This window comes from Amblyraja radiata, chromosome 1, assembly GCF_010909765.2.
Source record: "Amblyraja radiata isolate CabotCenter1 chromosome 1, sAmbRad1.1.pri, whole genome shotgun sequence".
Lineage (NCBI taxonomy): Eukaryota > Metazoa > Chordata > Chondrichthyes > Rajiformes > Rajidae > Amblyraja > Amblyraja radiata.
Window position 1 is genome coordinate 121,428,169 of NC_045956.1, and position 23,389 is coordinate 121,451,557.

Sequence of the window (23,389 nt, forward strand, 5' to 3'; positions counted from 1 at the left end):
ATAAATTAATGTTGTTCTCAGATACTTATCTGTGCAAAATTTAAGGACAGCTGGTTCTTAAACTACACTTCTACATTGGCAGGAATTACAATGAAAAACATCATAAAGGTTAGAAAAAATTGACCTTTATTAAATTATGTATTGTCAATTTATTTTAGTAGCTTGCAATGGAGTAAAATGATTCCGAATTTTGAGCTGCAGAGCTATTGAAAATATGTTATATTACATCTACAACTACTTGTAACATGATACCTGTTCCTTGCTCGTTTACTCTAATTAGAGAGAATTATCCTTTACACAGGACATTTGATGATTTTTTGATAATTAAACCTTGAAATGCCACCTTTTCCTTGCTTGTTTACCCATAATTTATACAATCACAATAATACTTTATTAGCCATATATATGTTTTGCAACATACGAGGAATTTCATTTGCCAAGTCAGTCATAGAAATAAAAAGCAACAGAACACACAAAACACATTTTAACATTAACATCCAGCACAGTGATTCCTCCACATTCCTCATTGTGAAAAAAATGTTCAATCTCTTCCCTTTGCTCTCCCGCTGTGAGGGGCCTCGAGCCCTCCGTTGATGGGACGATCTTGACTCCCGTAGCCGGCAGCGTTTTGGGCCCTTCTCCAGCTCCTGCATTGGGGAGGGATGTCAGCACCCCCGCGCCGGCCGACCAAACCCCGTGTCGGGGCTGGTTGAGCCTCTGTGTTCGTAGGAGCTCCTGACTAGCCTCTCCCGACTGTGAGCTTTTGATGGTAAGTCCGCATGCCGCGGTTGGAGCGATCCCAGGCTAGGCATCGGCTCAGACGTTAAGTCCGCAGTCCAAGAAGGCTTCCAGCTCCATCGATGGTAGAGCAGTCGCAGAGCGACCCGACCCGGAAAACATCGCGTCTCTGGCAAGGTAAGAAACTGGAAAAAAAAGTCCCATTTCCACCCCCCCCTCGCGGAAAGCCATTTACAGCAGAGATTTAGACAGATTTTTTTTAACCGAATTTCAAAATCCGCAGAAATCCGTGGTGAAATCTCATGCCTGTACATAATTTTCCAAGATTCCAATTCAACGTGGACTATTTGTCCAGATCATTACCATTTAATTATACTATTGGAATTAATCAGGGAACATTTTGATGTCTGTTATTTCCACGCATAACCTCCCCAAGGCTCACAATCCTGCTACACCAATCCTAATACCCACCAAATTGTTTTCTTAACAAATCAAGGATTCTTCTCGAGTATTGTCCAAATTATCCAGACTAAACCTCCTCTTAATATTATATAATTCCTATCCCTTAAAAAAAACAGACATCACGGTATAACGGCAAAATATCATATAATCTCCAATCTCCCTTCCTCATTTTGGCTTCCATCGCTGAAATCGCTCAATGTTTTCTTCATCGATGATTTTTGCCACGTCCACACTTGAATTTCTCCCATCTGATATCCATCACCTGAACGATGAACACATCCGGCAGTGTGCTCATTTTCCTCAGATTGCCTTCACTGTGATCGGCCTAATAATTATCAAGTTCAAGTGAGTTTATTGTCATGTGTCCCTGTATAGGACAATGAAATTCTTGCTTTGCTTAAGCACACAGAAAATAGTAGGCATTTACTACAAAACAGATAAATGTGTCCATCATTAGTCCCCTCTGCATCACTACCCAGCTGGGTAGGACTGCACTCTCATCGATCATGGGAATCTTTTCCAATGGATTTCCTTCCGGTTCCCATGCTGCTAACACTGGAACTCAAGGATCAATCTTTAGCAATCTCCTAATTCTTATCTGTATGTTGCCCCAAAGCAAAATGAGTCAAAGAGACAGCATGTTTAATATACAAGCTGATGACAACTAGCTCCATCTCATCATCAGTTCTTACATTTCCTCAACTGTCTACATCCGGTTGCAAAAGAGTATAAATTTTATTCAGAAGGAAGGCAGTACTGCTGACATGCTGTCATTAAGCGTTATAACTACAGAGGCAGTAGGACCCCTGTGGTAAGCACTATTGGAGAACAGTCATTATCAAAAAAAATCTAACCATGAAAAGGATAGATTCAGAGCACGGAAACAGGCCCTTCAACCCCACTGTTCATCCACCTTACTCGTCAGGCCTCTTGAATTTAAATAAGTGCAATTTATAGGCCACATGGATTGCACTTCAAAAGAGCTGGGGTGAACCTCCTTACAGGAAGGTTCAGTAGCATGGTTGCAGGGTGGATGTTTAAAATAAATTTAGCAAGAATTGTACACAGGAAGATAGCAATGAAAATGAGAACAATAAAATCTGCATAAAAAAGATTGGCAGAGACAAATAGCACTGGATCAAAAAACTAGAAGTTTAACGGCAAGAAAGGATGGGCTGCAAAGTTCAACATACATGCAATATAAACCTCAACATGCAGGCAACTCTATGCACCAGGTCATGCTTGCAAGCTGAATGAAGGTGCTCTACAAAACAATCACTCAATCTGCTGTTGTTTTCCCAATATTTAGTTCATTACCATGGAGTCCAGAATACGGGATTGTCATCTCAGACTACTTAGAATTGAAATGAGGAGAGATATCTTCATTCAGAAAGTGATGAATCATAGGAATTCTTTACTTGGGAGTTGGGTAAAGATTTATGAGATAGGGTACAATTGGTCACCATCTCAATCAATGGCTGAGCAGATTCAAGGGGCCTGCTTATGTTCTTTCAGCCACAAGAACCACCATCATTTTCATCAGCACTCTCTTCCTGTGACAGTCTAACACAGATATCATGGTTTTCTCCCCTTCTTCATCACTCCCTCCTACTTCTCAGTTCTAATGAAAGGCCGGAAGTGGCGGCGCTGTTGAACGGCTGCGGCTCGCCTGCAGTCCGTCTGTCTTTACTTTTTGTTGTTGTTTTCTTTGTCTTGTTTTAGTTAAATTTTGGTTATTAGGTTGTGTTATGTGTGTGGTGGGGGAGGGGGGGCTGAAACATGGTTTTCTGTCTCTCCCTTCGGGGGAATGCGACTCTTCTGTCGTATCCCCCCTTCTCTGCCTCCGTCTGCGCTGAGGCCTAATGACAGAGCTGGCGGCCTCCAACTGCGACCGACCTCGAGGTTCCGTAGGCAGAGCCAGCCAGGACTCACCAACGCGAGGCTGGTCAAATTCGGAGCTGTGGCGGCGTTCCGGTGGCCCGGCTCGGGGCTGAGACAACGCTCCGGTGAGGGCGGCCCGGCTCGGGGCTGAGACGGCGCTCCGGTGAGGGTGGCCCGACTCGGGGCTGGGACGGTGCTCCGGTGAGGGCAGCCCGGCGCGGGGCTGGGACGGTGCTCCGGTGGCTGAGGCGGCGTTCCGGCGGCGGCGACCTGAATCCGGGGGTCGGCTGCTGGCCAGTGGACGACATCGTCGGGAGCTCGCAGGCCATAGGCTGGTGCCTGTTTTCCGGAGCTCCCGCGGCAACAGCTGCGTCCGTTGGACTGGAGGGCAGCAGCTTCGACCACCCTGGGCCGCGGAGCTGAACCGGCCCGTTTGCGGAGTTCGGTTGATCTGCGGGACTGACTACCATCGCCCGGTGGGGTATCGCCTCAGCGCAGAGGGAGAATGAGGAGGGAAGAGACAGTAACTTTAAGACTTTTGCCTCCATCACAGTGAGGATGTGCCTGGTGAACTCACTGTGGTGGATGTTAATTTGTGTTTTGCTGTTTATTATTATATGTATGGCTGCAGGCAACGACATTTCGTTCAGACCGAAAGGTCTGAATGACAAATAAAGGATGTAATCTAATCTAATCTAGGCCATCAACCTGAAACTTCAACGCATTTCAAAGGTTTGTTATTGGTTTTCCTCTCTGCAGATACTGCATGGCCTGCTGAATACTATAAACAGCTCCATTATTTTGTTCATCACAAATTTCCAGCATCTGAATTTTTTTTAACATACAGTATATTTGTTAAAGATACTATTTTCAAGTATTGTTCTTATAACTATGCACAAAAAATCACTTTTAAATGTATAGATGCCTTTGTATCATAAATGCATTCAATTATACAATACAATTCAAAACATTTAAATTGTAGAAACATATGGGACTTGCTTACAGCAGAAGAAACAGGGCAAACATTCTAATGATATCCAGTGGCCTAAACTTGAGGTTCCAGGCAGATTCAATTCCACAGTGTTGACAACCTCAAATTAGAACAGTATAATAATGACAAATAATTATTCAGAAGCACCATTTCAGTAACCATCCAAAAATAGCTTACAAAAGCATAATGGAAACACATGTTTATGCAGGGGTTAAGTGTACCTCCTTTCCTTTTGTATCGCCATTTTCAATCCATTCCACAGTCGCACTTTCATTATCATCATTTAATGATGTCACCATTGCCTCGTGTATCCTTCCTGAAAGATTACGTCAGACAAAAAAACTCAAAATTTCATAAATTATTTAATGCAAAATCACCTAAGATATCACAATCCACCTGTGAATCACAGCAGGATCTTGAGCTGGGCAACTGCGCTGGGAAATGACTATTGGCGATAAATTCAGATAAGTGTGATATATCGCACTTAAGGAAGTCAATTCCGGCCAGGACCCTCAGTTATAGTTGTACAAGATGTTATTTAAGCTGCACTACTGCAGTATGGTGTTCAGTTTTGGTGGGTATAGAGAACGAGCCTGCAGCGGATGTAATCAGGACAAAACAATTGCAACATTTAAAAGACACTTGGACAGCTACTGTTTTGGGGAATATAGGCCAAACTGGACTAGTTTAGTTAGATGAGGCATCTTGGTTTGCATGTACCAGTTGGATCAATGGATCTGTTTCCTTCCAGTATGACTTTAACTAAAGGGACTCAAGCAGAGGATACTCCATGCAAAGGAATGCATCTAAATTTATGATGGGTAACCATCTCACCCCAAGAATATCAATGTATAAACCTCTCAGGGCAGCACTCCTGCTGTTTCAACATTACCATTTCCCCCCAACATTACCATTTCCTCCCTAAATGTTTACTGATTATTGACTAATTGATTATAGAGTTCCATTGACCATACTTTAACAAAGTAGTCTAAGCATCAATACACCAAGACCTGGACAACATTGAGGCAGGGCCAAGTAAAAAAAGAATGACACCACAGAGGCCAGGCAATGGCCAGCTAGCACTTGCAAGGGAATAATCAACCATTTACTCCTGGTATTCAACAACATTACCATTGCTGGATTTTAAATGTTCACCACTGATCACATCCAAATGGATTCCCAAATAGGTGGCTTAAAACAGCAAGGTAAGAAGCTAGAAGGCATACTGCAGAAAGTGGCTTAGCTTCTGTCCTCACAAAGCCTTTTCATCAAAGATACTAGAGCGGAGCAAGATAGTCCACTCGACGAAAAAGCCGTAAGGTCATGGGTAATCTTTAGCACCATTTCCGTAACCGGCTTCCGTCTCCGCTCTAGTGTCTTTGCTTTGGTCATGGTGTCTACATATTGCTATTATTTTGCCAAATACCACACAAATCATCTTTTTTTTTCAGCTGCGGGTGATCATTTTGATATTCCTGCCTAGTCTTCCTTATTAACTTGGAACATACAAAATATTGCCATTAGGAAGGAGCTCCAGAAAACCCTACACCCATTCAAGCCATCCTGCCACCCCACCCGCTGATATGGACACGGAGCGATCGCCGCCGCCCCCCCCCCCCTTTTTTTGTTAAACATCTATTTCCTTTGGGTGTTTTTATTTTTTTTATTTCCCCCTTACCATTTCCATACTTTTTCGATAGCTGCTATGACCAGTTTGATGCCATCCTTCGCCCGGCTCCTGGTCTCGGCCTGCACTGATCTGCCGGACATGCTGTGTGTGTGTTTGTTTGACTGAGTCTGAGGGGAGAAGCGCCGGCACCAAGAAAGAGCGAACACACGGACAGAAGCAACGATCATAGAGCGGAATAGGTGACATTTTGTGTCGAGACCCTTCTTCAGACTGAATCAGGGAAAAGAGGAACAAGAGATATAGACGGTACTAAGGACAAATGAATGAAAGATATGCCTATGTCTCCCATTTCCCCTTCCCTTGACTGTCAGGCTGAAGAAGGGTCTCGATCCGAAATGTCACCTTTGCCGCTCAATGATCATTGCTTTCGTCCGTCTGTCTGCGCATTCGCCCACTCTTGGTGCCAGCGCTTCAACCCTCAGACCTTCAACCCAAACACACACACACAGCTTGTCCGGCACATCGCTGCGGGCTGAGACCAGGAGCAGGGCGAAGGATGACATCAAACGGGTCATGGCAGCTATCTAAAAAGTCGACCCGAAATATCACCTATTCCTTTTCTCCAGAGATGCTGCCTGATCCGCTGATTTACTCCAGCCTTTTGTGTCTGTCTTCGGTTTAAACCAGCATCTGCAGTTCCTCCCTGTACAAGGTATGTGCCGTTTTAACTGAACGCATAACTGAAGTCGGGTCGGGTCATAGATAGGGTCGGGTTTACTGAAATGGCGGAAGTTACGCTCCGTTGCGTACTACATGTCAGTCCATTGGATTTTGCAGGAGTGGTCTATCTTGCTCCGCTCTAGTAGCTTTTCATCATCTACAGACACAAACCAGCGCCTTCACATGCCCTGATATGTACAGTTCCAAAAAACCCAAAGCAGCTTGCCATCAGTTTAAAACAACATTCTTGATTAACACCCATTTACTACCTTAAACATTCAAGTTCACCACAGGAAACAATAGCTGCAGTACATTCCACTAACAAAGTGCACCAGATTAATTCACTAAGGCGTTTTTGACAGTACATCTAATCTACAAACCACAAAGACTAAAAGCAGCTGGAGTTTAGGAACACCATTACCTGAGGAATTCCTCTCAGGTCACACATATTCATTACTGGGGAATAAATCATTATTCTTTCTTTGTTACTCAAAATATTGGAACACCCTATTGAATAGCAGTTTGGGAATACCTTCACTTCAAGGACAACAGCTGTTCAAATAGCTCGCCACCATCCTCACAGAATAGATGAAAGATGGGGCAATACATGCTGGTTTTTGCCATGGATGTTCACAGGCAATTAATAAAAAAGCGACTAGAAAGATAAATGAGATGTCACTTAAAAAAGGACAACGGATAACCCATTATCTACAAACTGATGACTTATCGGCAATGAGAAGAGTACACTATTATGAAAGATGTACAGGTTGACTATGCAGCTGATTATTGCGTACATTGTGTATTGCATAATATGCACTGTACAATAAGGCTGATAACATGCAGAGAAAAGGGAAGCCTCCAATGACTTTCAGAACTATTGCTCCTAAGAAACCTGTGCATGCTATTCTGATCATATCATGTTATATATCACATACAGCATCCAAAAATATTGATTCTTGCACATTACTTTCATGATTTATATGGAAATAGGTGTCTTCTTTATTTACTTACTAATTATTGCAGTTACAATTCTCATTGAAACATTCAATATGAATTTGCCTTTGTTCCAGTATAGGTTATGTGCTCAGGTTCTACTTTAGTTTAGTTTAGAGATACAGCACGGAAGCAGGCCTGTCGGCCCACCGAGTCCATGCCACGAACACTATCCCACCCACGCTAGGGAAAATTTACAATTTTACCAAGCCAATTAACCTACAAACCTGTACGCCTTAGGAGTGTGGGAGGAAACCGGAACTTCTGGAAAAAAACCCATGCAGGTCACGGGGAGAGCACACAAACTCCATACAAACAGCACCCGCAGTCAGGATCGAATCCAGGTTTCTGTTCAGTTTAGTTTGTCATGTGTACCGAGGTACAGCGAAAAGCTTTTGTTGCGTGTTATCCAGTCAGCAGAAAGACAATACTATAAACCATTTACAGTGTATAGATACATAGTAATAAAGGAATAACGTTTCTTGATGCCAACAAAGTCCGATCAAGGATAGTCCAAGGGTCACCAAAGAGGTAGAAAGTATTGAAAAAACCCATGTTGTTAAAAGGGCACATCGGGGACTGGATCTTATACCTTGAGTAGCTTGACCAACCTTTTCATTTCTACAAATTATATTTGCAGTCGGGTGGAATACTTTGCACTTGCTTGGATGAGTATAGCTCTAAGAAAATTAATGGATTGACAATATTTAGATTGAGGCAGTATGCTTGATATTTCCCATCTACTGTCCCAAACTTATTGGATTATATCCCTCTCCCATTTGTACATTTTCCTGGCTGGGCAAGTTACACCATGTGCAAAATGCAATCATTTGCCTAGGCAGCATGTCCAAAGTCATACTGATCATTACATTTGAAGGACAACTGTAGTAGTGCATGGGAAAACAACTATCTGTAGTTCCCCTCCATATCACATAATATTGTGAATTTAAATTACATTGACAATCTATAGTTGCTGAATCCAAATCCTGGAGCCTCCTGCGCTGCCCGATAGTGGTTCGTCACCACTGTTTTGAGGCTAAGCGGGAGTTGGCAATAAATGCTGTCCTTGCTAGCATTGTCCACACTAACTAAATGAAAAAAACCTTCATTATGGTGGTCAGATAAGATGAATTTGAATTTCACAGTAAATTTGCAGTTTGTGATTGTAGAAACAAGCTAATGGTGGTGGAGATGTAAACCTGTTTTGTTTCCATATTCCTGGAATTTGCCCTTTGTTTAATCTCTGAATTGTAGTACTTGTACAAAGAAACCAAAGCTTGATAATTTGGAGGAGGCTGTCTATGATACGCCATTGCTGGAGATATACTGACTATGAGAGAGAAGGTAAGATTTGGACAAACCGTAGCAAAATGTAGAAAACAAAGTAGTGCTGTGAGGATGGAATTGGGAAAGTTTCTGAAAGTTGTACAAAATGTATTTTTTAAATCATTAAATGGTCTATTTTCAACTTTCATTGGAATCGCTGTTTCTTAAAGAAGCCCAAATTTAACATTCTTAAAAATTGAACTTGTGGCATAAGCAAAGTGAATGACAGTAGAAATGGAAGATTGGTTGGATTAATGATGATGGATAATCGTTGTAGTTCGGTGCTTATTGCCTGTGAGATAAAAGTATGCAAAAGTTAAGTTTTGATTGCTGGGGGAATTTTATAATGTGAAGAGTCCATTAAGTAACACACTTTTATAATGTAGGCAAGGTTTTTATGTCAAAAGCTGAATATAGTAATCCATTAGAAGTTCAATGAACAACTTGAACGATGGAAGCATTAAAAGAGTAGATCATTGCTGCTTGACATTAATCTGTGAAAAGCGTCTGATGTGCATATGGCAAATTTTCCCACAGGGGCTATAGCCAATGCGTAGGATCCTGAGAGGCATCTTTTCCACACAGAGTGTTGGTTATGTGGAATGAAGTAGTCAAGGCAGTACAAGAGCAACATTTAAGACATTTGGACAGGTACATGGATAGGAAAGGTTAGGGGGATATAGGCCAAACTGGACTGGTTTAGATGGGGCATCTTGGTTGGCGTGACCCAGTTGGATCGGTGGGTCTGTTTCTGTACAGTATGACCATGACTCTTAAAGGGAATCAAGCAGAGAATTCTCCACACAAAGGAATACATCTAAATTCCATGGTGGGTAATCAACTCACCTCATCCCAAGAATATTGTTATATGGTTATATGGTTATTATATGGGTTATGGTCTGAGCGCAGGTATATGGGACTAGGGGAGATTATGTGTTCGGCACGGACTAGAGGGGTCGAGATGGCCTGTTTCCGTGCTGTAATTGTTATATGGTTAATATCAATATACAAATTTCTCTGAGCAACACTCTTGGTTCAACCATCTATTGCTGTTTCAACCAGCTGATGGAAATACAGCCAATGGTGCCCTTCTACTTCTAAACAGAATGAGCTATTTCAGATGGGTTTCCTAGTTGTCAGTGGAAATGCTGCATTACTTGAGATGTTCTTTGGCCACATCACTGCATTTAAGCTTTGTCATTTTATTTGCTACTAGAGTGATTTCTAGTTAAAACGGAATTTAACATTCACCTCATTCTGACAGTTAGAGGGGTCAAATGGCCTCCTCTGTCATAATTAGTAAGTAAATAAAAAAGACCTGACATTAGGTCAGGTTAATGCACCTTTCAGATCATAAATGGATCAATAAGACCATCCTTTATCAAAATAGTCCTAAAATATTTGAAGCTAGGATTCACGAGTACCATGGCTACATTTGCAAAGTCACAAAGCTGAACAGGATAAACTGTAAACTGATTGAGTTGGGTAAAGTGGCATGTGAAATCCAAAAAAAAAATTCCTTTGCAACAAAAATGACGTAATGGGATAGATTAAATTGTGATGAGTGATTCGGTAATTTTCAATAAACAGGAATACTGAAATTACTTGATTTTATTTTTGGGAAATTAAAAGGATGAGATAATGTAGATGTATGCAATTTATTTAGAACAGTAATGGTGGTGCAGCGGTAGAGTTGCTGCCTTACCATGCCAGAAACAGGGCTCTCGCTTAACTTTTTTTCCCTGTGACCAGCTGGGCAATCTTGGCAGCTTTTTAGGTTACCAAATTACAGTTTAGGTGGTCATTTAGGACGACTTGCATTAAGCGTGCGATAATGTGCTCGGACGAAGTGCGTAGTTACCAGTCGGAATTATGCTCAATGAAGCATTCACATATCATTTCTGCTTCAAATAGTCACAAACTAAACATATTCCCCAATCAAGACATGATATATACCACAATGACATACAGCAAAGTTATTATACAGTATCTCAACTCTTTTTACACATTGCAATTAATGCAATTTCTATTAGTTCTTTACACTTCCAAACAAAAATGTGGTTGGATTATTCAGCGTATGATTAACCTGTGTCAATAAATCCTGGACCATGGTAACATATATGCTTAACCATGCACACTACAGATTGATGCAAGCATGTTTTCTGTGAAGTACCGAAAATTATCATGACATGGCCATAGCATGGATCGTTACTGGTACAGAAACACTCTCGCTTCCCACATAATTTATCCACAACAAAATATACAGTTTGCAAGGAAATTTCTAAAGGCATGTTATGATAATAGCTGTTAAAACCGACTATACCCATCTGACAGGTTAAACATTATACTAACTGACAAGAAATGGCCAAAGGACATAACTGCAGCAAATGTTTAAGAAGGAACTGCAGATGCTGGAAAATCGAAGGTCGACAAAAGAGCTGGAGAAATTCAGCGGCAGCATCTGTGGAGCGAAGGAAATGGGCAACGTTTCAGGCCGAAACCCTTCTTCAGACTGATGTAGGGTGGGGGAGGGGGGGCGGGAAGAAGAAAAGAAGAGGAGGAGCCAGAGGGCTGAGGGAGAGCTGAGAAGGGGAGGAGACAGTGAGGGCTACCTGAAATTGGAGAAGTCAATGTTCATGCCGCTGGGGTATAAACTGCCCAAGCGAAATAATGTGTTCACAACTTTTTGCAGTCTTCTTCGCTCATGGGCATTCTAGTTGCCGAACCAGGCAGTGATGCAACCAGTCAAGATGCTCTCTGCTGTACACCTGAAGAGAATCCTCTCTGACATACGAAACACCGCAATCTTCTCAGGAAGTAAAGGCGTTGATGGGTTTTCTTTATAATTGCATCAGTGTGCTGGGTCCAAGAAATCTTCAGAAATATACACACCCAGGAATTTGAAGCATTTGATTCTCTCCACCATCGTCCCATCGATATTGACAGGTTTATGAATCCTCATTCTTCTTCTTCCAAAGTCCACAATTAGTTCCTTGGTCTTACTGACATTGAGAGCCAGGTTGTTGATTTGGCACCATTTGGTCAGTCGACCGATCTCACTTCTATACTCATCACTATCTGTAATTCGTCCAACAACAGTGGTGTCGTCGGCGAACTTGATGATGGATACACAGTCGTGAATACAGAGTGAGTAGAGCAGGGGGCTGATCACACAGCCTTGAGGTGTTCCCGTACCGATTGTTATTGAGGAAGAAGTGTTTTTGCCAATTCGAACAGACTGTGGTCTGTTGATGAGCAAGTAGAGGATCCAGTTGCAGAGAGATGTCCAGTTCCGTGAGCTTGGACCAGCTTGGAGGGGATGATGGTATTGAACACCAAGCTGTAGTCTATAAACAACAGCCTGATGTATGTATTTTCATTGTCCAAATGGTCCAATGCAGAGTGGAGAGCCAGTGATGTGGCATCCTCCGTTGACCTGTTGTGGCGGTAGGCAAATTGTAATGGGTCAAGGTAGGAGTTGATATCCCCCATAAGCAACCTCTAAAAGCACTTCATCACCATGGATATTAGTGCCACCAGTTGATAGTCATATCACTTTACTCTTCTTGGGCACTGGTATTAGTGATGCTCTCTTAAAGCAGGTGGGAACATCAGACATCATTAATGAGTGGTTGAAAATGTCCGCAACAACTCCAGTCAGTTAGTCTGCACAGGTTTTGAGAACACGACCAGGTATACCATTAGGTCCAGATGCTTTCCGAGAGTTCACTCCTCTGAAGGATCTTCTTGCGTCTACCTCTGTGACTGTAATACCAGATGCATGGGGGCTCAGGATGGCACATCATTGTTCTCCTCCTCATAGAACACATTGAGTTTGTCAGGGAATGATGCTTCGCTATCTCTTGAGCTGCCGCCTGATTTTGCCATGTAGGAAGTGATGGCATTCAAGCCCTGTCACTGTTTCTGAGCATCCGCCTCATCCTCTAGCTTAGAGCAAAAGTCCCTTTTGACTTTTTTTGATGGCCTTATCAAGGTCATATCTGGATTTCTTGTACACTTCTGCGTCATCAGACTTGAATGCCCAAGATCTGGTCCTCAGGAGAATGCGGATCTCCTGGTTCATCCTAGGCTGCTGGTTAGGAAACACTTGGATGGTTTTTGTAGGAACACAGTCCTCCACACATTTCCATATGAAGTCAGTAACAACTGTGGAGTATTCATTCAGGTCCGTTTCAGCAACTGGGCACTGCGGACCAACATCATACTAGATGAAACAAACCCAGAACATGATATTGTCAGGATGTTTGACAAACTGGTCAGTGCAGCATCTTCTCACCAGCTCTACGAACATGTTGGCTACTTTGGCCCTGAACCAGGAAATGCAGAACTGTCAAGTTATGTCAAGAGCATTTCAGTATTCTAATACCTGAAAATCTGTATTTTGCTGAGGAAATCAGTATTTTTACGCAGTGCCATTTTGCTGAGAAAAATGTTCTTTTTAATATGCGGTCATACCCATGTAAGAGTACAAGAATGCATAACTTTGCTACCAATTGACATGTCTTCTACGCACCTTACTTAACAGTGCATTAATTGTTATCTCTTTGTAGACTGCTGTTTGAACGGCTGCTTCCTGATTTTAGCACCAGATGGTGATGTAAAAGACATTTTGGAAGCCTCACTCTCCCTCCCTTGCTCCCTCTCTCTCTCTCTCCTTCCTCTCTCTTCCTCCCTCCACCCCTCTCCCTCCCTCCATCTCTCCCTCCTTCCCTTCCCACCATCCCTCTCCTTCCTTTTTTTCTCCCTCCCGCTCTTATTCCCTCCCTCCCCTCTCCATTCTCTCCACCCCTCCCCCTCTCCCCCTTGAGCCCACCCACTGTTCTGTAAAATCAAGGCCAATCCCAATGTAACTGCAATCCCATTTGTAACCTTTCACCACTAGGCTTATCAGAATTCTACCACTGCCTGAAAAATAATCAAAGGCTCAATGAGAATTCCAAAGACTCATTGTTATACGAGAATTTTCCTGAACAGTTCGTGACCCAGAGCGCTGTGGCCATAGCGCCATGTGTAAACCCCATAGCGCTCCAGCCGGTAGCGCTATATTTAGAACCCACAGCGCGTAGCCGACAGTTCTTCGTTTAAATTCCCACAGGTTAAACTGACAAGTGCTCTGTTTAAACTTGGAGCGGGACAGACAGCGACTCTGGAGAGAAGGAATTCTCTGGAGAGAAGGAAGTGGTAGAATTATGATAAGCCTAGTGGTGACGTTTCTGATCGAGACCCTCCGTATTTAAAATCGTACATCAGTATTCTTATCGCGTTTCCGTACAAAATACGGAAAATCCGTACTACTTGGCAGCTCTGGAAATGGCTTTTGTTACTGAATCGCACCTTTTCCCAGTGTCACAGGTCCAATCTTTATTTTTTAAGGTCCACAAGTATCACTACTTCTTCAACACTGCAGTTAGAAGTTGTTTTTTCACAAGTCTTCCAGCTGTACATCTGACTTCAATGCGGCATTAGCACATGGGTACTTGAGCTTATCGAGACTCCAAATCTTTTTTCAGGGCATTGCTTGTCTTTCTCAGATTCTTCTTGTTTTCCAAAATCAGCAAGACATCTCTTGGAGTCATCGTCTTTTTGCGGCCGCACCTGCGTGTCCTCTTGGGCGATAGCAAACAGGTTTCAGACCCTTGCTTGACAATCCTGGATACAGAAGCTTAGCTTACACCTACCAACTTTGTGATCTCTCACTGTGACTTTGAGCAATGTTAATACAAGGTTATGTTCTTTGTTTGCCACCTTGGATGAGTTTTATGAATTGCTTGATAGCCATTTTGTGAATTGCTTGACGAGTTCTTCTCAATGATGATAAATTACTGGAAATAAAAACCCAGAGAATGAAAAATGACCAGAAGAACTTCTTAAGAGAAATGTATAGGATTTCAGAAAAATACAACAAATGGCAGAAATACAAACTCATCACATGACAAAAAAATAGTAAAATCAGCCTGTGATTCAATTAATTTGCACAAAGGTGTATGCAAGCAGTATTTGCATAATACAGCTCAGCTACAGAAACTGGAGTGACTGTGATTAAGCCTGTGAGATTCATTAGATACAAATGGACAAGTAGAATAGAGGTAGATTTCTGAAGGCAGCCAAATTTGAGTAGAATGTTTCACTATCCCTCTCAAGTGTGCATCAAAGGCTTTAGTAGTCAGAAATGGTGTCCATATAAGCTAAAGATGCTCCCTGCATGGAGCGAGGAAATTAGTTCTAATGTTTGTAGGATTTAACATATGTACCCAAGTCATGACTTTTGAATGTAATAATATTAAGCAAGCTTGTTTGTGTGTGAAATGTCCATATGTTGGGCATTTGTAACCAGAGGATAACCTGTAAATCACATTTTCAGTTAAATAATGCTTCAGACTTTGAAGCATCCTCTTTAAAACATTCTTCCCTCCAGAAATGATTACAGCTCTTTTAGAAAGCAAGCTTCTCTAGCACAAAATGACCACTCCATTACATATTCCAATTGGTGAGAGATTTGTTGATTCCCATCAACAATTTTGTCCTGCAACATAACAGTTTAAAAATCCATGGCAAAACACAAGAACTTATTGTACAGAAAAGCAACCAATCTGAATAATTTCCGAAGAAAAGCAAGTGACTACCCTTGACACCCAGGCAGTACTTTTCTAGTTGGGCATGGAGGAACCTTGGTAAACCTTAGTCGGCATCAAGGGAGAAAACATTCCAATGGTTGCAATCAGATCCCATAGAAAGAAATATGGGAAATGGGGAATGGGAATTGGAAATGGCGACGCTGTAATAGCGCGGTCCCCTGCAGCTCGTCTGTCTTTTTTTTTTAAATTTTTGTCCCGTTTGCTGTGGTTTTTTTAATTTTTTATATTGTTTTTAACTGTGTATATTTGGGGGGGGGGGGGTAAACTTTTAAATCTCTTCCCTGCACAGGAGGCCCGACCTTTTCCCTGTCGGGTCTCCGTTGTCGTTGGGGCCTAGCACCGTGGAGCGGCCTCCAGCCGGAACGACCTGGGGGCTCCAGTCGCGGAGCCTGCGTGGGGCTAGCCGGTCTCGGGGCGTGGAGAGCTGTGGTGGCGCGCGGCTGCAACCAGACTTCGGGGCTTCCAGCTGCAGGCCTGTGGACGGTGACATCGGGAGCTGGCGGGTCCCTGGTCGGAGTCCGCTTTCCAGAGCTCCCGCGCCGGCAGCTTCTCCTTTTGAAGACTCGCCATTACAGGACAATAGCGAGACCTCATCTGAAAGAGTGCCCAGTTGCAATCTCCATTCAGCGATAGAAATGGTTTGGAATGGTGCAATGGTGAATATCTCTGCTCTGATATTTAATTTATTTAAATATTATAACTAATATTTAATCTCAGAACCATTTTCTACATTAATCCCACATGCAATGGTTTACTTATGATCTAAAAATGTATTGATCTATATCCTGAATAGATCCAGGACTGAACCATCACAGAGCTCTTGGACAAAATCCTCCTCTTTTGACAATGACATTTCTTTTCACCTCATTCCCCAATAGCTAACCGCTTATTTTGAGACTGTGACCCCTTGATCCTGACAGCCCATCTCATTCTTGCTTTTACCATGCAAGGCCTTGTATTTTTTTCATCATTTTATAGAAATCACCTTTCTTCCAAAAGGAAGACTTAAGGTTCAGTCTTGCTCAATTTCTCATCAACCAGAACAGTCCATAACATTTCAAATGGGGCCTCAAAAGGGTTCTACAGAATTCAGCAAGAAATCTCTACTGTTACACTCTAATCTTCTTGCAACAAAGACAGTGACACTTGCTCAATGTACTTGCACATTAACTCCCATATACAAGGGCACCAAGATCAGTAAACATCAAAAACTTTCAATAATTCAATTAAAGATAAGTGTTTTTATTTTTTCCACCAAACCAGATGACCTCATATTTTTCCACAAAACCTCCAAAGTTCTTACTCCTTTATTTAATCTATTTACACCTCATGGAAATCTCTCCATGTTCTCCTCACAGCCCAGTCATACAGCTTTGTATCAACAACTTGAATAAATAACATGGTGATCCCTTTATCCAAATCACTGATAAAGAATGGAATTCCAGCATCCATCGATATTAATTGATTGGAGTCATATGTACTGCGAGATAGTGGAAGAAATTTGTTCTGCGTGCTATCCAGGGAAATCATAGCATACACAAGTACACTCAAACAACATGAGCATAACAGGCAGTGTAAAAAGAGAAAATAAGCAAGAGTGCAGAATATAATGCTACAACTACAAAGTGCAATTAAAATACCGTATGGGCAGGGGCAGCAATGAGAACTGTATTTTGCACTCAGTATCTCCCCCTTTGTTCTATCATTTGTACGTGAATTTGGCTTGATTGCAATGTGTAGTATCCGCTCTGTTTGGGTAGCATGTGAAAGAAAGCTTTTCACTGATCATAAGAACAGGTGACATTAATAAACCTAAACCTGATCATTGGGAATAAATGTTTAGCTTATGCGAGGATCGTTCAAAAGTCTGGTGACAGCAGAGAAGAAAGATACAAAATGCTGGAGTAACTCAGAAGGTGAAGCAGCATCTCTGGAGAAAAGGAGTAGGCGACATTTCAAGCCAGAACCCTTCGAGAAGAAACTGTTCTTGCATCTGGTGGCACGTGCTTCTCTGGCATCTGTCTAATCTGAAAATGGTCCATGCTACAGTTCTCTATTAACCAATCCTCAACCCATACTAGTATAGTGATTTCTGTAGTTTAATGTTTGTTTAATGACATGGTACTTTATCAAAGGCCTTCTTGAAATTCAAATACATCACACCAACTGGTGCCACCTTGACTGAGCAAGATGATCACTTAAGTATAAAAAGGATAGGAATCTCATTGAAACATGATAAGTTCTCAGAAAGGCTAACAAAAATCCTGACAGCTATATTCTCTTACTGTGCTATCTAAAACCAGAAGCCCAGTGAAAGAACGCAGACCTAGGCATTTAGAACTGAAATGAGGAGAGATTTTTTCAGTTAAATATATTTTTAATTTTCTACTCCCAAACCATTAAGAATATTCCAGTATCAATACTCCTTTTAGACACTAAAGTACTTGAGGGATGTAGGGATCATGTAACATCTTAAATCTGAAGGAAAGAAAAGCCACGTCTTTATTGTGCGACAGACTAAGTGCTCCCAATGTTTTAATGGCAAATATGCTTCTAAATATGCCTCACGGCATAGGAGACCTTGGATTGATCCTGACCTCGGGTGCTGAATGTGTGGGAAGTGAAGAAAGCAAATGACATGTTGCTGTTCATAGCGAGAGGATTTGAGTAGAGGAGCAAGGAGGTCCTACTGCAGTTGTACAGGGCCTTGGTGAGACCGCACCTGGAGTATTGTGTGCAATTTTGGTCACCTAATTTGAGGGAGGACATTCTTGCTATCGAGGGAGTGCAGCGTAGGTTGACCAGATTAATTCACGGGATGGCGGGACTGACATTTGATGAAAGAATGGATCGACTGGGCTTACATTCACTGGAAATTAGAAGGATGAGAGGAGGTCTTATAAAAACATATACAATTCTTAAGCGATTGGACAAGCTAGATGCAGAAAAAATGGTCCCGATGTTGGGGAAGTCCAGAACCAGGGGTCAAAGTTTAAGAATAAGGGGTAGACCATTTAGGACTGAGATGAGGAAAAACCTTTTCACTCAGAGAGTTGTGGATCTGTGGAATTCTCTGCAACAAAAGGCAGTGGAGGCCTATTCACTGGATGTTTTCAAGAGTTAAGATTTAGCTTAGGGCTAATGGATATAGGGAAAAAGTAGGAACGTGCTACTGATTTTGGATGATCAGCCATGATCATATTGAATGGCAGTGCTGGCTTGAAGGGCCGAATGGCCTACTCTTGCACCTGTTTTCTATGTTTGAGTTGTGAGTGTGGAATTCTCTGCCTCAGAGGGCGGTGGAGGTCGGTTCTCTGGATGCTTTCGAGAGAGAGCTGGATAGGGCTCTTAAAGATAGCGGAGTCAGGGGATATGGGGAAAAGGCAGGTACTGATTGGGGATGATCAGTCATGATCACATTGAATGGCGGTGCTGGCTCGAAGGGCCAAATGGCCTACTCCAGCACCTATTATCTATTGTAAAAGAATACGCTTTTGTGGCTGTAAAATTGCAGCAACAACATAATACACATGACAAGGTTTACACACAGGGTTAATAAAGGCCAAGATTCCAGCACACCGACACTTGACGGAAGGTGAAAGCCTAACACTGTAATGTGCCCCTCCAGCTGCCTCACGTCTTGTGGGAATTGGTACCAAGAGCCCATCCTGTCAGCTCATGGGAGCGGCTCGCGGCGCATGCGCAGTCCGCCCCGTGATCGCGGCCGCCCGCCTGCACCGTGGGGAGGGGTCGCGCGCGAGCATCCCCGCCCCGAGCAGATCAGTCGTTTCAAAGCGACAAACCTCGGTGTCAATCGCCACGGTGAAAAAATAAATATATATATTTTGTTTTTAAAAGAAGCGGTGGCTTCTCTCTTTTTTTTTCTTTCCCCCTCCTCCCTTTTATTATTTGTATTCAAAAGTAAACGGGCGCTGGCAGCAAGCGAGCTTTCCCGCGTGCGTCCCCTGTCCGCGCCCCCTCGCCCGCCCGGTGCCTTCCCACTTCCGCACTCGCGCCGCCCGCGACCCCCACCAGCCAACGGCCGCTCCTCGCGCCACCACCTCCCCCTCCCCAGGGGCGGGCGGCCGGGCAGGACCTCAACCCCCTGTCCCCATTCTCCAGGAGGGTGACGCCGGGCCGGGCAGGACCGGGCCGCTCCTCACCCCCCCTCCCCATTCTCCAGGGGCGGAGGGTGACGCGGGACCGGACCTCAACCCCCTGTCCCCATTCTCCAGGGGGGGGGGGGGGGGGGTGACGCGGGGCCGCCGAGCTGGGGCGTTATTGTGACGGGAGAATATGCCGGCCTTGAAACCCAACACCGGTGAGAACACCCGGCGCCGTTTCCGAGACAACCAAACAACTGCACGTTTCCTTTTCACAAAATACTCGCGAATCAAGCCTTCACTCTCTCTCTCTGTCTGTCTCTCTCCCACCCCCCGATCTGGGAAGAATATTCCGGACACGTCCCCCTCCACCGCCCTAGCGCAGAGCCGGCCGGCCGGCCGTTGCTAATGCTTGATGGAGCGTCGCCCAAACAATGATCCTGAAAAGAGGCGGTCGGAAAAAAATACACCCGCTTCACGGCTTCCTCTCACCATCGCTCCGCTTGATTTCGACGTAAATCCCGATATGGACTCTTCCGAAATTGATTGCCATACTTTATCGCCTACCATTCGTCGCACGATATCGCCGTTGATTTAAATAAAACCGTTTAATCGTTGATTTCCCTTGTAAGTTTCCAGACACTTCCCCGTATTCTCTCTGTTCTGTTGCCGGGTGGCGACCGCCAGAGAGGCAGAGCAACTGCACTGCGCATGCTCCGTCACTCGTCTCCTCATTAATATAAAGGCAAAGGGGTTTCTTATGAAGCTTGATTTAAGGCTACGCCGACAAAAATAACACGATGGCCTCCCGCAGAGACTGATATTTGCATGGCACCTTCAGTTTATCAAGCAATGTGTTTGTTAAGCTTTAGTGGTAAATGATAAAGTAACATAAGAATCAGGAGCAAGGATAGGCCATCTGGCACTTTGACCCTGCTCCACTATTCATGGAGATCATGGCTGATGTACCTCAATACCATCTTGCCACGTTAATCACATGTGCCTTAATATACAAAAATCTATCAATTTCTGTTTTAAGTGAGCAGCCCTCCACAGCCCTCCTTGGCAAATAATTTTAAAGATTTGACAATCTCGCCCTCGCCCTCACTTTGGTAAATCCGACCATACAGGCAGCAATTGCAGAGTGCACCCCCAGAGGTGAGGACTGTATAGAGCTGGTCGGGTGGGGCGGGGGCAGAGGAACAACTCCAGGACTGTTTGGAGTCTGTAGACTAGGCAATGTTCAGGGACTCGAGAACGGACCTGAATGAATACGCCACAGTCGTTAGACTTCATAAAGATATGTGTGGAGGAATGCATCCCTACAAAAACCTTCAGAGTGTTTCCCAATCAGAAGCCTTGGATGAACTTTGAGATCCGCACTCTTCTGAAGACCAGACACCGGGCATTCATGTCTGATGATACAGTGGTCTACAAGAAGTCCAGATACGACCTTGATAAGGCCATCAAAAAGGCCAAAAGGGGCCTGCTCCAAGCTGGAGGATGAGACAGATGTTTGGCAGCTGTGGCGGGGCCTGAATGCAATCACCTTCTACAAGGCGAAATCAGGAGGTAGCTCGAATGTCGGCGAAACATCACTCCCTGACGATGTTTTACACATGCTTTGATAGGGAGAACACTGATGTGCCTTCTCGAGCCCCCATTCGCTGTGATGGTATTTCAGTCTCGGTCACAGAGGCCGATGTCAGGAAATCCTGTCTCCTGTGATGGAGAAGGTGAGATCTAGAAACGGTAGGGAAATGTCACAGATGGTCCAAGTGAATTTGAGTATCGGATGGACATTAGTCGTGAAGTTGATGAAGTCCATGAGTTCTGCACGGGTGCAGGAGGTAGCACCGTTGCAGTCATCAATGTAGCAGAGGCAGAGTTCTGGGATAGGGCCAGTGTAAGCCTGGAACAGTGATTGTTCAACGTACCCTAGAGGCAGGCATAGCTGGAGCACGCTTTGATAGGGAGAACACTGATGTGCCTTCTCGAGCCCCCATTCGCTGTGATGGTATTTCAGTCACAGTCACAGAGGCCGACATCAGAAAATCCTTCAGAGGGTTGAACCCTCGAAAAGCGCCTGGTCCTGATGGTATACCGGGTCGTGTTCTAAAAACCTGTGCGGACCAACTGGCTGGAGTTTTTACGGATATTTTCAACCTCTCACTTCTGAGGTCTGAGGTTCCCACCTGCTTTAAAAGGGCATCAATTATACGGGTGCCCAAGAAGAGCAAGGTGATGTGCCTCAACGACTATCGACCAGTGGCACTAATGTCGGTGGTGATGAAGTGCTTTGAGAGGTTGATCATGGCGCAAATCAACTCCTACCTCGACAAAAACCTGGACCCACTGCAGATTTGCTACCGCCACAACAGATCAACGGTGGATTAGATCTCGCTGGCTGTCCACTCCGCTCTGGACCTCTTGGACAACAAAAACTCATATGTCAGGCTGTTATTCATTGATTACAGCTTGGCATTTAATACAATCATCCCCTCCAAGCCGGTTACCAAGCTCTCAGATCTGGGACTCTGTGCATCCCTGTGCAATTGGCTCCTCGACTTCCTCATTCACAGACTGTTCGTATTGGTGGAAATGTGTTAGCCTCGAAAACAATCAGCACGGGAGCAGCTCAATGCTGTGTGCTCAGCCCCCTGCTGTACTCACTCTATACTCATGAATGCGTAGCTGGTCATAGAGCGAACTCCATCATCAAGTTCGCTGACAACACCACTGTTGTGGGACGTATCACTGATGGGGCCGAGTCAGAATATAGAAGAGAGATCGACCGACTGACCAAATGGTGCCAGCACAATAACTTGGCCATCAACACCAACAAAACCAAGGAACTGATTGTGGACTTTGGAAGGGGTAGGATGGGGACCCACAGTACCGTTTATATCAACGGGTGGAGAGGGTCAAGAGTTTCATAATTCCTGGGCGTGCATATTTCTGAAGATCTCTCCTGGTCTGAGAACACTGATGCAATTATAAAGAAAGCATATCAGCGCCTCTACTTCCTGAGAAGATTACGGAGAGTCGGTATGTCAAGGAGGACTCTCTAACTTCTACAGGTGCACTGTAGAGAGCATGCTGACTGTTTGCATCATGGCTTGGTACGGCAACTTGAGCGCCCAGGAGCGGAAAAGATTACAAAAAGTAGTAAACACTGCCCAGTCCATCATCAGCTCTGACCTCCCTACCATCGAGGGGATCTATCGCAGTCGCTGCCTCAAAAAGGTTGGCAGCATCATCAAGGACCAACACCATCCTGGCCACACACTCATCTCCCTGCTACCTTCAGGTAGAAGGTACATGAGCCTGAGGACTGCAACTTCCAGGTTCAGGAATAACTATTTCCCCACAGCCATCAGACTATTAAACTCAACTGAAACAAAACTCTGAACATTAATAGACCATTATCTGTTTATTTGCACCTTATCTGTTTATTTATTCATGTGTGTATATATTTATATAATGGTATATGGACACACTGATCTGTTCTGTATTCATGCCTACTATATTCTGTTGTGCTGAAGCAAAGCAAGAATTTCATTGTCCTATCTGGGACACATGACAATAAGCTCTCTTGACTCTTGACTTGACTAAAAAAAATGCTTTTCACAGTCTTAGATTGCCTATGTTGGTTGTGAAATGTGTCCCGAGGAAACAACCTCCTGCATACACCATATCCAATCCAGTAAAATCTATTTTTTCCACTGTAGTTTTGTCTGTTAACATATCCTCAATTCATATCTGTAAATTACCTCTACTTTTATGTGCTCTAACTTTTTCAGCCTCCTAAGCAGGACCTTATCAAAAGCCTTCTGAAAATCTAAATACAGAGTCATAGAGTGATACAGTGTGGAAACAGGCCCTTCTG

General features: G+C 43.7%; 1 protein-coding gene and 1 long non-coding RNA gene across 3 annotated transcripts in view; one reads left to right on the forward strand and one right to left on the reverse strand.

Moving 5' to 3' along the window:
* kif2a (kinesin family member 2A) overlaps positions 1–20,219 on the reverse strand; it is a 116,653-nt gene extending 96,434 nt beyond the window's left edge. The window contains exons 1-2 of one of the 2 annotated variants that reach the window (XM_033030010.1): positions 19,993–20,219; positions 4,294–4,388 (exon numbers count right to left, since the gene is read on the reverse strand). In XM_033030010.1, coding sequence (XP_032885901.1) covers positions 4,294–4,388; positions 19,993–20,053 — 156 coding nt within the window. In that variant the 5' untranslated portion in view covers positions 20,054–20,219. The remainder of the gene's footprint in view (positions 1–4,293; positions 4,389–19,992) is intronic. The other variant, XM_033030015.1, reaches the window with a different exon arrangement.
* Positions 19,551–20,117, forward strand: LOC116978709. Its single transcript, XR_004413512.1, has 2 exons — positions 19,551–19,718; positions 19,847–20,117. It is a non-coding gene; the product is annotated as an uncharacterized LOC116978709 (long non-coding RNA).
* Positions 20,220–23,389: the final 3,170 nt, after the last annotated feature.